Raw genomic sequence first — 16,531 nt, forward strand, 5'->3', positions numbered from 1 at the left:
ATACCCAGGAACGATCACATCAATCACATATTTTGTATTTGCTGTTTTTTCCATAAATAACAAACGAGAGAGACAGATTATTAATAATCTGAACAATATGTGATTGATGTGATCGTTCATGGGTATTCTTTCATTTTTCCGACTGTACAAATAAACATCAAAATTAAAAACTTACGTTTTATTAAACCTAATCTAACAAATTACGACATTTTAATAGCTGATCGGGGTTTGACTAGTCAAACTCCGATTTCATAAAATTAAATTTCGAACTTTGCCTGACCAACCTAGTTTCTCCTAGGTTTGACTAGTCAAAGGCCGAAACTGTAATTTATTTCGGGCTTTGACTAAGGGTAAGAACAGAACAAGGGGTCGCGGTCGATGTCGATAGTCGATATCCATGTAAAACAAACACATATTGTAGTGAATGGAAGCCAACAGAGCAGGTAAGTCGCGGTGGAGGTTTAGCGCGATGCCATCCAGGAGATTTACATCTATGCTTTTGAAAATAAAATGAGTTTGTTTTACATGAATGTCTACTGCGCTGCCTACAAGGATGCTTCCCTGTGATTGGTCCGTTCGAAGCCAAGTTGTCATTACCTGCGCTATCTGACTTGATACTTTTTATATAATCCCTTTTTTGTATTCAGTTTATTTTTGAATTTCTAAAGTAATTAAATTCAGTAAATTTTTTAAATATGAAGGAGAATCTGATTATTTACAGCTGACATTCCGTAACTATCATCACTTGACTGACACAACATCGCAAAAGCACAGTCTTTTTGTCATTAAAATTTCATTAAAGATAGTGGTTCTAGCTCGACTTACAGCGCAGGTGACCTCCTTGCTATGTGCTGTCGACATCGACCGCGACTTAACTAGTGGCATCCACCGCGACCTACACCTCCACCTCGACCCACTTGTTCTGTTCTTACCCTAAGACCGTCAGTCAGACCTGAGGATTGCCTAGTCAAACCTAGGAGTGCCTGAAATTCGGGCTTTGACTATAACATAAACACTTTATTGATAAGCTCGTTCACTAAAAAATCGATTAGATTAAAAAAAACTAACGTTATACCTGGGCTTATCTATTAAAGTAAATATTTTTTATCAGTACATATTCAAATTCGCGACTTGGCATTGGATCTCTCGCGCCATTACATATTTTTTATCTGTCCTTGAGAAAATGAATTCATTGCGTGAGGCCATTTTTATACACCATCTGTTTTTCCTAATGGTCGTCCCAATATACATAAATTTTTGAAGAAATAATTACATTTAACTATAAAATAAAAATAACTTCTTACGAAACACATCACGAAATTATTCAAAATTCTCGACTATTCCTAATATCTTGCAAAATTCATTATATTGAGCTAATCTCTAGAAAATGATTCTAAGTAGGCTTTTTACTAACATGGGAGTATTATTCAAGTTAATTATCCAATCGGTAGAGGTAATGGTGTTCTTTAATTATACTTTTTCGTAATAGGTGACTCAACTCGTACTCGTATGACAATAACTTCTGATAAGGCAGCGGTTTGTTCTCTTTTGCTTTATGTCGCAATAAAAACTTCCGTGAGATTTCAAATACCTATTCGATTACTTTGAAATATTTATATTTTTTGTCAGCGATATTTATAATATAGTCCAGGATTCGAACGTTTTCACAATAAGTAGTGGATAGTCCAAGGATCAAAATCTATATGATGCTGAAAGGCGCTTTTACCATGGGGATAGTTGCCACCCCATCTCGGAGGTGGAAATTTTTTCGTATATTTTAACCACAAAAATTGCTAAAAAAATTAATTCTAAGCAAAAAATGTTCTATACATTTGATTTGATAAAGTCGATATATACAGCCAGAGCCTGCATAATCCCATTATGTACATAAAAAAGGGGATGTAACGATGGTGCAAAATTACAGGGGTACTGCTCTGCTGGACGTGTGTTATAAGATATTTGCTAGGATTGTGAGAGAAAGATTAGAGGTATACGCAGACAAACTAATAGGAGAATATCAAGCAGGCTTTAGAAACAATAGATCGACGACAGAGCACATATTTAACATAAAAGAAATCCAAACAACCTGCTACGAACATAAAATGGTTTTATATGCACTCTTCATAGATTTTAAACAGGCCTATGACAAAATTAACAGAAAAAATGTATGAAGCCCTACGGCAAATGAAAATACCAGAAAAACTAATCAAGCTAATAAGAATTACCTTAAATATGACATCTAACGAAATAGTGTGGAACAGTCACAAATCGGAAGAGTTTGTAGTCAAAAAAGGACTCAGACAAGGTCACCCTCTATCAAGTGTGTTATTTAATCTAGTTTTGGAAACAATTGTAAGGAACAGCAGAATAGAAACACAAGAAACGATCTACCGTAACGAGCATCAATGCATGGCCTACGCCGACGACCTTACACTGCTAGCAAAAACTAATACCGTATTAAAGAAAATCCTGAGATTAGTCAGAGAGGCAAAAAAATTCGGCCTAGAAATAAATGAAGAAAAGACGAAGTATACGGTGCTAGGCAACACAGAAAGAGAACCTGAAGATATTCTAAAGTTAACAGCGTTCAATGGAAAAGAATATAAGTTTAAACGAGTAAAGCACTTTACATATCTAGGTGCCATAATAGATGAAAAAGGACACGAGCAAAATGAACTAAAGCACAGGATAGCTAAAGGTAACCGAAAGGACGGCAGTTTAAAAAAATATTAAAATCAAATTATGTATCAAGAAAGGCGAAAATCAGAATATACCAAACTGTAATAACAGCAACAGTCACCTACGGATGTGAGACATGGGTACTAAACAAAACAGAAGAAGAAATGATAGAGAGGTGGGAACGCAAGGTACTGAGGACTATTTTTGGGGGAAAATACGGCAGACGGTTGGCAAAGAAGAACTAATCAATACTTAAGGATGCTTTACAAGGAACCAAGTATAACAAGATACACAAAGGCACAAAGAATCAGGTAGGCAGGTCACGTCGAGAGGATGGATAGGTCAAGAATGCCAAAGAAGGTACTGTTAAGAAGACCAGTTGGGGCAAGGAGACGAGGTAGCCCAAGAAAAAGATGGCACGAAAAGTTTCAAGAATATTATAGGATCGATGGAAATTACAGACTGGAAAGAGAAAGCAAAAAATAGGATACAGTGGAGAAAAATAGTGCAGCAAGTTTTACATAGACATTAAATCAAATTATATAATATATATAAGACATTAGTATATTATATTGTCATTTGAATTATGTAAAATTGTAATTGTTAGTTGTAAAGCCCTGTAGAGCATATTAAATAAAAATAAAAAATATGTACAGTCCCTGGCCATATTTTTATGACCACCTATGAATTTTTGTAAAAATCAACTATTCCACTAAGTACATTTTGTTTAAAAATTATTTGTAAATTTAATTTTGTTATGTAATGTTATGTAATGTTAATGTTATACATACTATAATATATTTAATAATAAACGGCAATAAAATATTTGAAAATATTACATATTTATATATTTTTTAATATTTTGTTGAATTTCTGGATCTGAATCACTGCATTCGAAGTACGCCAAGACGAGTACTAGCAGTAATCAAAGTTAAAGGGGGCTCAACAAAATATTAAAAAATATATAAATATGGAATGTTTTTTAATGTTTTATAGCTATATAAATATAATATATTTAATAATAAACAGCAATAAAACATTTGAAATTATCACATATTTATAGTTTTTTAATATTTTGTTGAGCCCTCTTTAATTTTGATTACCGCTAGTACCCGTCTTGGTATACTTTGGGAGGCAGTTAAATTCAGTTTGTTTCAATAGGGCTTTTTACTCACAGTCATTTGTTTCGAGCTTCTGTCAGATGTCGTATAATCCGTGTATATTAATATTATACACGGATTATACGATATCTGACAGAAGCTCGAAACAAATGGCAGTCGATGAAAAGCCCTATTTGTCAGTGTGGTTCCAATGATTATTAGTTCTTTAATCAAAACAAGTTTGTTAGTGACCTTTTCACTGGAAATTTCTCGTTTTAAAAGCTTCAAAATATTTTCTATGGGATTAAGGTCAGAAATTTAATAAAATATTAAAAAATATATAAATATGTACTATTTTCAAATATTTTATTGTTGTTTATTATTAAATATATTTAGATGATGTATAACATTAACATTACATAACAAAATTAAATTTAAAAATAATTTTTAAATAAAATGTACTTCGTGGAATAGGTGACATAATAATATGGCCAGGGACTGTAGTAGTTTCCGATTTATTCGCTATCGAAAGTGTTAGTTTTATATAGAAAAAATCAATTTTTTTTAATTAGTTTTCTGCTAATATCTGAAAAATTATTCGTTTTATCAAAATAACTCTAATTAACAAAAATTTACCTTTTGGAAAAATAAACACAATGATTTACATATTTAATTTTCGGTAAGACTAAGTCAAAAGACGGGAAAACTATGAATTTTTCGAGGATAACTTATATAAACTGATTTAAAGTATTTAAAAACATATGTATATCTTAAAAAATAAAAAAAGTCTCTTGTTAAAAAATTGAGTGACTTATGACGAAAAGAAAGTCAGTCCCTATTTTTTCAGCGAGAAATCGGACGGCGCCCTACGAATACGTAGATGTGCATTGGTGCTTTAGATGTGCACTCAAAAAGGACTTACCTTCAGGTCCAGCAAAGGCTTGGAAACTACAATATTCAGCCAACTGACGGGGTGGTTTTCAAAAGATTCTGCAATAGCTGCTGAAAGCTGGGGTTATTATTTGTTATTTTGTAACCCAACTTGCTCTGGTTGTTCTGATAATAATTGCAGTAATAGAACTCCAATAATACAAGGTGGCGACGATTTACAAATATTTGTATGTGAAATTGTATTATTAGAATTGTAAATATAGAGCGTTGTATTAATTTTATGTTTCGATTATCATTACGTAACTCACACCAAATCTTGTTATCTTAAGATTTTTTTATACATTTTGGCAATTTTACAATTTTTAACCCTTAAAAATGAATTTTTAAAGGGTTGAAATATTTAAAAATTATACTTAGAGCACCAAAAAATCATTACCTATTCAATTCATCTTAAACAAATTTCATTGTTTATAAACTTTTTTGTAGAGTTGTTAAAAAATAAACAATCATCGTTTTATTTATCTGAACAAACACTCTTTTTATGCTTTTTTTATATAAACTGCGCGTCATAGAAAACGGGCACCCTAAAAAATGGGTAATTTTTGAAGTTGCGTATCTCCTAAACCTGTTGTTCGATTTAAGTGATTTTTTGAATATCTTATAGCCTTATTCTTTGTCAATATCCCTGTAATAATATTTTTGCTAAACAGGTAAATTTTCATTGTATACCGGGTGTACGAATCAAACTGTGTTTTTTCCTCAAAGTTCGCAACACCCTGTGGAATATTCTAGCATTTATAAAATACTGATATTAAAATCCAACTATAGCTTCAGGTTTTATCAACATTTTGTTTTTTGATTCATTCGCTTATGTTGGATAATACAAAAGTTAGGTACTTTAACAATTAGCCATGTTCTTTTTCAGTACAGGGTGTTTCTAAACAAGTGCGACAAACTTTATGGGGTAATTCTGCATTAAAAAATAAGACAGTTTGCTTTATAATCGTATGTCCGCAAATGCTTCGTTTGCGAGATACGGGATGTTAAATTTTTCTTACAAACTAACGATTTATTTATTGCTTTAAAACTGGCTGAGATATGCAAATGAAATTTGGTGGGTTTTAAGATGTAGTTATTGCACATTTTTTGACATACAATTGAGAATTTTATATTCACCATTGGCGTGCATACGGGTAATATGGTCGATCATATTACCCGTATGCACGCCAATAGTGAATATAAAATTCTTGATTGCAAGTCAAAAAATTCGCAATAACTATCTCTTAGAACATATTAAATTTCATTTGCATATCTCAACCGGTTTTAGAGCAATAAAATAAATCGTCAGTTTGTAAAAAAAAATCAACATCCCGTATCTCGTAAACGAAGTATTTGCGGACATAAGTTTATAAAGCAAACGGTCATATTTTTTCATGCAGAATTGCCAAGTTTGTCGCACTTATTTACAAACGACCTATACTGATGAAGAACATGACTAGTTTGTTGTTAAAGTACAAAACTTTTGTATTATCCAACATAAGAGAATGAATAAAAACACAGAATGTTCAGAAAACCTGAGGCTATAGTCGGGATTTAATTTCATTATTTTATAAAGGATAGAATATTCTACAGGGTTTTGCGAACTTTGAGAAAAAAACACAGGTTGATTCGTACACCCGGTATACAATGAAAATTTACCTGTTTAGCAAAAATTATATTACAGGGATATTGACAAAGAATAAGGCTATAACATATTAAAAAAATCACTTAAATCGGACAACAGGTTAAGGAGATACGCGACATCAAAAATGACCCATTTTTTAGGGTGCCCGTTTTCTATGACGCGCAGTGTATTTTGGCAATAAGGGGTAGTTTTCATCCTTAAAAAATATTGTAGTAAAGGCGAGGTTTTGTCCTATTTTAGGCTTCATTTCTTGGACTAATACTCTATTAAAAAATTTATCTACAGCTTTTTGTTTGCCCATAATCAATGTTAGCAGAAGACAAAGGCGCTATCGTCTAAATCAGTGGTTCTCAATCTTTTTGAGTCATTTACCACAAAATACTTTTTATTATTTTTGGTACCATTTAACTGAAATACCTATCCTAGGTAATCTAATTAACTATAATAGTGGTGCTGATTTTGGCTGTTTTTGTGTACCACCGCAAACAATGATATGTACCACCAGTGGTACTACATGTACCACAGATTGAAAACGCTGGTCTAAATGATCAAAAATCTAGAAGGGAGCTGGAGGTTGAAACTAATTTATGATAAAACGCAATACGCAATACATAGTCATTGGAAACACCGTAGTAGACTTGGAGATAAATAACAACTCAAGAGAACAAACAAATGAATAAAAATACGTGGGGTAATTTTAGCAAACAGAGGATCAAATGAAACGGGTATAATAAACAAAATAAAAATATTACACGCAAAACTAAAGAACAAATCTTTAAGACAATAGTGGAAAGCTGTTCAGTGAATGGCCCAGAGACGTGAGTGACAAATAATAGAATGAAAAACAGAATAAATGCAATGGAAATGTTGTTTCGGAGAAGAAGCTGCAATTAAAAGTAATGGATAAAGTGAGAAATGAACGAATTAGGGAACTAATGAATCTGAAAGCGACACTAAATCATGAAATAAAAGAAGAAATCTATTCTGGTATGGACATATGCGAAGAATGGACGTGGCAATAATACCGCTAAGAACTGGAAAATGGTACCAAATGGACGTCCAACATTTGAGCACATGCAATAAAAAAGGTTTTTGAGATTTAATACTTCAAAATAGGAAAGTTTAGACAGTTATTTGAAAATTTTGGGTAAACAATTAAGCTTTTTTTTATTTTCAGATAAAATTTGCACAACAGTCAACAGCTTAGACGCAGCCTGTGGTAATGTTGCCCGTGGTACTGAACCCTACGAATGCGATACTGTTAAATCAAAGTAAGTGTAAACATATAATTTGACATAAACATTTTAATCCTTTCGTTCACCGTGTCCTCACTTGAGGACAATCTATTTTATAATTTTTTGTATGTAGCTCCATGTGTTTTTACCCTTGGAACACATTGTCCCCGGTTATGGACATCCTATTCCGTCCAATGAGTACTTGTGCTGCCATCTAACAGCCTTTGAACAAAATATTTAATTAGTTGAAATATAAGTTTCTATACACCTATACAGCGTCGATTCATTCTAGTCACTTGCGTTATAAATGTGAACAATTAGTATTGAATGTGTCTTATGGTGTTGATAAATATGTAGTAGAATTTAAAAAGATTTAAAGATATTTAAAAAAATATATATCTTATTTTTACTCCATTTGCTCATGATGTCCTCAAATAACATCTTGTAGTGACCAAACGGTGCATTTTGAAAATGTAAGTCAAAAACGAAAAATTTCCAAAAAAAGTCGAAACCAAAAAAATGTTACAAATTTCAAATTTTTAGCTTAAAGAACTTTAATTCGTAAACGAAAGGGTAAGTAATTAAAATATTTTCTTTGTTGGTCCTTCTTACAAGTTATTTTGTTGTATAAATGCTACGCTTTTATTTTGGCACATATTTTTATTAACCTTTCAATTTGTTCCGGCTTTTTTTTTAATATCGTCTAAGTATCTCATCTTATCTTTTCTCCAAAGTCAAATATCTAGCGAGAGAATTCAAACCACAGACACAGATCATCAAAGATAATAGTGGAAATACGATAACAAACCCAGACGGTATCGCAGAGGTTTGGAAACAATATTGTGAAATACTATTCTCTAACAACGACCCAGAACATAATAATGAGAAAAGAAGTTATGAAAAAGAACCTCAAATATTGAAATCTGAAATTGAGTCGGCAATAAAAAAGCTAAAATGTAGAAAAGCACAAGGAGAGGATGGAATAACAGCTGAAATACTCAAAGACATGGGAGAATTAGGGACGGAAGTAATGCTTAGAATTTGCAATGAGATCTGGAATACCGGAAAGTGGCCAAATGACTGGGGTAAACTCACGTTTATCCCCATATACAAAAAAGGTTCTCTGACAGATTGCAGTAATTACCGTACAGTAGCGTTGATATCTCACGCGAGCAAAGAACTTCCCCCATTATATCCCCCATTCTATTCAATATATATATATATATATATATATATATATATATATATATATATATATATATATATATATATATATAACAAAGGAGCACTCGTAAGTGTAGGGTTTTATCGGTCAAGTGGGTGAAAGAAGAGACAAAGAATTCAGCTACTTCATCTATTTATTGAAGACGTTTCGTCTACTGCTCAGTAGACATCATCAGTTCATCTACAAAAAGAGTGGTATAAGAAACAACATCCAAAAGAGAGGTAAAAAAGCACTAGCGTTACCTTAAAAAGACATGTAGCAACAGATAAGATGTACATAGTAAAAAAACCTTATCCATGAACCAACGTAATGTAAAAGTATATAACATTTAAGTGTATAGTTAATATTTAAAAAACTTTAGTACAGCCAAAGACAAGACCATGTGGTAACAGTCACATATAAAAAACAAGTGTAAAAAAGCCGGCTTGCTTTTTTAAAGTCAAGAATGAACCAAGAAAAAACCAGATTCACACTTCCAAAAACTTAGTAGTATTTAAACATACTTCATTTTAACTTTAGGTAACATCATTAAATAAGTAGAATGCTAATATGCAACTTTGAAAATTTAAAGTTAAATAGTTACCAGCAGGTCATCCGAGCCCAACTGACACACAAAAGAAAATGGAGTTTGAATTATCAGGTGTAAACTGACATCTCGCCAAGAGGCAGGCAACCTTTAAAAGATTTATAACAAAGAGTGACTGACAGCTGCAGTGCAGCGCGGTAAAATTTAAATTGATGTAATTAAAACAGTTATATAAGTGTTTAAAAAGTGAAAGTAATATCAAGAAGTAATCAAGGGATGTACCTTATACCTCGTAGACAAGAATCACAGTTTAATTTAAACAAGTGAGGGCACTTCACACAATTATATGGAAAAGTGCCTACGTTAGTACTGGTAATCCAGTTAACTAACTAATATATTAGATAGTACAACAGTATAACTCCCATATATCGCAGCTCAAAAAGCAAGAAAAAATATGCAATAATTTAAGAAAATTTATAAATCAGTTTAGCAAAATGTAATTTAAAATTAATATCAATAATGCAAAATTTTATCATATGGAAAATTTTAAATTGTTTAATCTATTAAGTAAACTGTTATTATCAAAAAAAGTGGGAAAAGCTTGAAAAAACCACCAAAAACTTTTTTTACAATAAAATAATTTAAGAGTAATAACGTCGACTGATTCCGCAAGATCAAAATTAAAGAAGTGGGAAAAGCCTGAAAACCACAAAACTTTTTTACAATATAATAATTTGAGTGTAATAATACCAACTAATTCTGCAAAATCAATGCATGGTATATTTGACTCAAGTTACTGATGTCAGTTCTCTTGTTAAGTACATTAGAGGTTTTTAATATGAAACACATCTCTAAGAACTGTCTTTTCGACAGGTTGCGTTCATTGCAAAGGATCTTGGCTTCATCAAAGTCCACCTTATGTTTTGTATCTATTGCATGTTGGGCTAAGGCACAAGTTGGTTTTTTCAAATTGATATCACTACGGTGTGAAATTAAACGTGATTTTAAAGCTCGCTTTGTCTGCCCTACATAACATGCGTCACATTCAGCACAAGGTATGTGGTAGACCACATTCACTTGTTCCAAAGGGGACAAGGGTGTTTTAGTCTTAGAGAACAAATTTCTGACTGTTCTTGCGTTCTTAATTGCAATCTTAACAGGAATATTATTATTTTTATATAGTTTAATAAGTTTATCAGTAACCTGAGGAAAATAAGGAAGTGAAGAAAACTGGGAAACAGGAGTCCCAAGATTAGTAGTAGGCAGAATTGTGATGTTAACAGTATTATTCGATATTGATCTAAGTTGGTCACCATTGGGTATGTCGTTCAGAGAAGAACCGTAGCTTTGGGAAAAAAGAAATTTATTGATCAGGGAGGAAGGGTAGGAATTATCTACCAATATACTTCTGAGTAGCAGAAGGGATTCCCTTCGATTAACCGGATGTGTCAACCTATGTAGCCTACAGCTTAAAGCTTTAATAAGATTTATTTTATATTTAAAAGGATGACAAGAATGGTAGTTGAGAAACCTATTGGAGGCCATTGGTTTCCTATACCAACTTGTACAAAGTGTGTTATCTCCACTTCTAGTGACACGCATGTCCAAGAAGGGGATACTATGGTTGTTGGGGTCCTCGAGTTCACATGTGAACTGCAAATGAGGATCAAACCCATTAAAGATGGACAAGGTGGCCTGAGTCTTGTCTGGTGGTAAGGCTAGTAATATATATATATATATATATATATATATATATATATATAATATATATATATATATATATATATATATATATATATATATATATATATATATATATATATATATATATATATATATATATATATATATATATATATATATATATATATATATATATATATAGTGAACACATTATGCGTCAAGTTTTTGAGGAATGGCAAGGTGGAGCAACGATAGGAGGAAGAAAAATAAAAAACCTGCGTTATGCTGATGACACTGTTATATTGGCGTCTTCCGCCAACCGAAGACCGATCCGAAACAACCAACCGGAGATAAGAGACTTGGCAGGTTACGAAGTGGTCAAACAATTTAATTTCTTAGGCTCCGTTATTACTAACAGTGGAGGATGCGAAGACGAGATCCGTAGGCGCATCATAATGGCCAGATCGGCAACAGCCAAACTCACAAAAATATGGAAGAATACTGACATTACAAAAAACACAAAATTACGCCTTGTTCGAGCGTTAATATTTCCTATCGCCACCTACTCCTCAGAGACTTGGACCATCAAAAAAGCAGATGCAAAACGTATAATGGCATTTGAAATGTGGGTCTACCGGAGAATGTTGCGCATACCATGGACCGCACATCGCACAAATAATTCAATATTAGCCGAACTTAACATAAAAACTAGACTCAGCACAACTATCAACCAAAATATACTGAGATATTTTGTCCAATGTTGTATTGTGGCGTTCCAACGTTGGTCTTTTTATCCAACAGTGTATCCTGCGAAACCATTTGAATTTGACAGATTCCTAATTCATTCCTGACACATTCCTGCGGAACCATCTGACAGATACCTAACATTGCCCCTTTCCTTGCCTTTCTGTTGTGGCTAGTTTATTCATATTTGTCTTGGTTGGGCTCTAGGTTTGACATCCATATAATCATGACAGGAAGGATGCAATTTGGTCCTCAAGTTTTGATTGATCAAGTAGTTTTGCGGTTCTTAAGTATCCAACTGAGTTTTTCAAATCCTCTCCATACCAGTCTTGCTCTTCATTTGGTTCTTTGGTTCTCTCTGTCAAGTATCCGAATTTGGCCTAGGTAGATATATTATCTGACTTGTTCTATCTCATTGTCATTTTTTATACATAATTATTATACGTCTGGCCAGTGCCGGTTTAAACTAACTTCGGACCCTGGGCGCTAGAGGTTTAGGGGCCCCCTCATTGCTATTCTTTGTCAGTTTTTTAACAAGAAAACACATGTATTAACTTATAAAAGTTTATTGTAAAATCCATAAAATATTTTTTTAACAAGCAAGAAGAATAGCAAACGTAAAAAATAATCCAAAAAATACTTTTAAAAACATATATAAAAAACAGAAAGTTCCACAAAACAACACATGACAAACAAAAAAACATTCTAAAAAATACATAAAGGCAAAAATTACATCACTTTTTTTGACTTGGCATTCGCAAACTGCCATATAATAATTATCACAATTCAGTTTCTCCAGTTCTTCATTCTCTATATACAATAGTGATGCGTCTAGGTTTTTTTGACCCAAATTTGACCTTAAATATGTTTTTATTCTTTTTAAAACCGAAAAAGACCGAAAATAAATTTGCAGTAAAGTTGCAGCCCCATAGTGGGAAAAGTTGCCTTTACATCCTGGATGACATCAAATTTTTCATAAATTGTATGTTTATTCAAATTTTGGCATAACGTTACAAAATGGGTAATTTCATTATGCAAGTTCTCTTTGGTTTCATCAACATCGTTTTTATGTTTCTCGCATAGCATAAAGTATTAATTGACGTATTGACTTCTTCTTTATCTAGAGTAAAAAAAAACATCTAAAAGCTGATGTCACACCCTTGTAGCATTCAATTCACGATTCTAAAAACAGCGACTAATTTTCTAGACTCTAAATTTTCTGCGACAGTGATTTTTTTGTCGCCGCGACTACAAATCGCAAGTGGAGTGTTAGCCTTAGAGGCCACTGTATAATGCCAAATTGCAATTTTTGTAATCGCTGTACTTTTGAATGTTTGAAAGAGTGTGTACCTATTAATTGTTTGGGTATTGGAATTTTCGAGAATATTCTATTCTTTATCTATAAATTAGATGTATGTATATCTATTTTTGTCTTTCGTTTAACTATTTTAAAAGAACTTATTTTGTTACTATTTTAAAAGAACTTATTTTAAAGCCGAAAAGTGAGATATACCTATCATTATTTAAGCCCCACAATTCAAAATGAAATTATTAGAAACTAAAAAAACTCCGTTTATGCGATTATTTTGGATACAATTCGAGACATAGCTAAATCTGACAACTTTCTGTAGTTTTTGGAAAAAGACCCCGCCACAAACACTGACACGGGGCCCCTCTGGGGCTAGGCTACGCCACTGTGTATAGGCGTGAAGAGATGTAACAATAGAACATAGGCTTTTGCAGTGTATGGCGTATCTGCGTATGAGATTTTTTTCGGAGAATATGTAGATTATTTAGCGTCTTTATTTTTTTTTATAATTAAAAGGAACGGGCCCCGGACCCCTGGGCGCCCGCCCCAAGCGCCCAGTGGATAAACCGACACTGCGTCTGGCTGGGGCTGGAGTCGTCTGTGTTTTTCATTGTCTTTGTTTTGAAATCTATTAAAATTTTTGTACTGTGCTGTTCAAAGATATCGTTTTTAAAAATCAAGAAAATAGTGTATTAGCGGTTTCGGTAACTGAAACCATTGTAGTTGCAGTTTTCGTCGATCGTGACTTAGAGAGAATTTCTTGCTCTTTATCACACGTATGTGTGAGAAAACAAATTAATATTGTTTGGATAAGAAATATTCAAATAATGTACTTATAGGTATGTCCCATATGCAAGCCCCAGTCTCAAAAAATGGAAAATACGTAGGATATAGGATTTATTGCGTCTTATTGAATCTATATTTTTCATTCAGTTATACACATAGTTAAATCAAAAGTTATATGTGTGAGTGTGTGTGTGTGTGAGAAAAAAAATGACTTGGATGCGGGTCCGTTAGCCACAGATGTTTATTTTATTTTTACCTCAATTTATTAGATTTGTTATATTTATACCTATTTCACTTAAATGACCATATTTGTTTCTTTCAAGTAGTTTATGAGTAATTTAAATATTTCCATTTTATGACAACTTATTAGATATTCTATACTAATTGGAAAATGAACTTGTGTTTGTCGTAAATTGTAATATAATTGATTTATATATCTCTGGTTAATTTTGCATTCAAAGAAAATATGGTTCAAATCTCTAATCGAAACATTATCACAAAAACAGACTGATGTGAATTAGCTATTCCTAATTTGTGCAGATGTGCCTCATATTTTCCGTGTCGAGTTTTTAATCTGACGATAGTAGAAATATCTTGCTTTGGCAGGTTATACTTAAATATGTATTCAGGTGGCGGAGGAAATTCTTGATGTAAAGAAAAATATAAATTTTTTGATATGCTTGACATATTTTTCCTAAAATTACGCTTATGTTCACAAAACGTAAGACTACAATACGATCTCGTAAGTATACACCACACTTGTACCTTGTCCTTCCTATAGTGTGTATTAAACTTAACATAAGAAAAACGTTTCTTTTCTCCCACCCGGTAAGTCCAAAAAAGAAGTTTGAACAAACTTTTGCCCAAGTGTGTGAATACCAAAGAAAAATCTAAAATAATAAAAAAAATTAGCAGAATCCCTTAATCTGTTCATCAAAAAATCAACTACGAAGATGAGCATGATTTTAGATGATGCATAACTTTTGAAACTACGTTTATAATAATCATGTATATAATATTTTTATAAATGTGTATAATGTATGTATATAATGAATAAATACGTTTTTATTTTTTATAGGGTTAGCTGCGTTTTGCATATTGATAGAGGCGAACATCAGTTTGCTGTTTTGGACCCCGAAGAAGCCCTTTTGGGGGCAAGTTTTGCTTCCGATAATGTTTCTGTGATAGGAGAAATTGTTGGTGGTAAGAATATTTATATGTGTGACATAATTTATTTCTAACATTAGGTTCAAAACATTCAATCAAAACTTTTATCGGACACAAAAAATGGCTAGCGCATACATAGTATAGTAAATCATGAAGTTCACGTCAAAACTAGAGCTGGTAGTACTTAAAGGCAGTGCCGGTTTAACCTAACGTCGGGCCCTGCCTGAGCACTAGAGATTTAGGGGCCCCCTTCATTGCTATGCGTTATCAATTTTTTTAACAAAAAAACACATACATTAACCTACATTAACTATAAACGTCAAAAATAAAAAATAAGATTTTTAAAACATACGAGAAAAATAGCAAGCGTAAAAAATATTCCAAAAAATACTGTAGTGTGATTACTGTTAAAATAATACTCTCGGTTCGTTTATACGATTTATTTATACAAGTTACAGTAGCCTAATAAAATAAAAAAAGTCAAAATTTAAATTCGTACAGGTTGAAACAAATTTTATATCAAAGTTTAGGTGGGTACAAAAGATATTTTCAAAAAAGTATCCAAATCATACAAGGGGATCATTGTTTAAATAATTAAAAAGGGGTCATTTTTGCACAAAAATTACTTTTTTAACTGCTGAGGTAATTCACTTATTAACGAAGGTCTATAGGATTTTTTTCTGCAAAGTTTAAGGGTAAATCTTTCACATAAGACTTACTAAATTAAATTTGACCCCTATTTATTTAAATAATTGTATATAAAACTTTAAAAACAAATTTGCAAAAAATTATTTTTAGCTTTTTAAATAAGCATTATAAAATATCTTATTTTACAGAATAAGTTGCGCTATGTTACCAATCTTAAGCAAAAAAAAGTGGTCGAAAAATATTTAATATTTTTTGAGATATTGAATTTGTTTATTAAATGTTACTATATTTTCAATTGCAAAAACGCGGTTGTTGCCAAAGATATATTCACCTGCGTAAGATCCAATTATTTTTATTTTTATGTATATTTTCGATAAATGTATTGATAAATTCAAATTTCAATTAAACTCCCCCCTAAAATGGAATTTGAAAATTATTCAAATTTGTTTATAATTGTTTTTTTAATAACGTCGCGGGGATTAAGTATTTTGAAATGCCGTTTCGATAATTGGGTTCCTGGGAATTTTTTACTAATAAATTTTTTTGTCGTTCTTTTTCTTCTTCTTTTTTTCTTGGAGTTATATTACTACGGGCCCTATTAGGGTTAAATTTCATTAAGAATGTTGAATCTCTGGGTTGTAAATTCTAGACCTAAAAATATTAAGATTTAACTAAAGTCTCTTAAATAAAATGTGGCTACTTACTGAGTTACAGGGTGTTTTATTTAAAAATTTAAAAATTATTGTTACCAAGTACTTTAAAACTATTTGACGTATCCTTATCATACTTGGCATAAAGTGTGGCTATTATACACCCTACTAAATTGTGATTAAGAGGAAACACTAGCGATCAAC

General features: G+C 32.1%; 1 protein-coding gene across 1 annotated transcript in view; it reads left to right on the forward strand.

Moving 5' to 3' along the window:
• Window positions 1-16,531, forward strand: part of LOC114328904 (transferrin) — an 86,653-nt gene that overhangs the window by 24,944 nt on the left and 45,178 nt on the right. Inside the window, exons 2-3 of the mRNA XM_028277884.2 lie at window positions 7,532-7,625; window positions 14,941-15,065. Coding sequence (XP_028133685.2) covers window positions 7,532-7,625; window positions 14,941-15,065 — 219 coding nt within the window. The remainder of the gene's footprint in view (window positions 1-7,531; window positions 7,626-14,940; window positions 15,066-16,531) is intronic.

Source organism: Diabrotica virgifera, chromosome 4 (genome assembly GCF_917563875.1).
Source record: "Diabrotica virgifera virgifera chromosome 4, PGI_DIABVI_V3a".
In the NCBI taxonomy this organism is placed as follows: Eukaryota; Metazoa; Arthropoda; class Insecta; order Coleoptera; family Chrysomelidae; genus Diabrotica; species Diabrotica virgifera.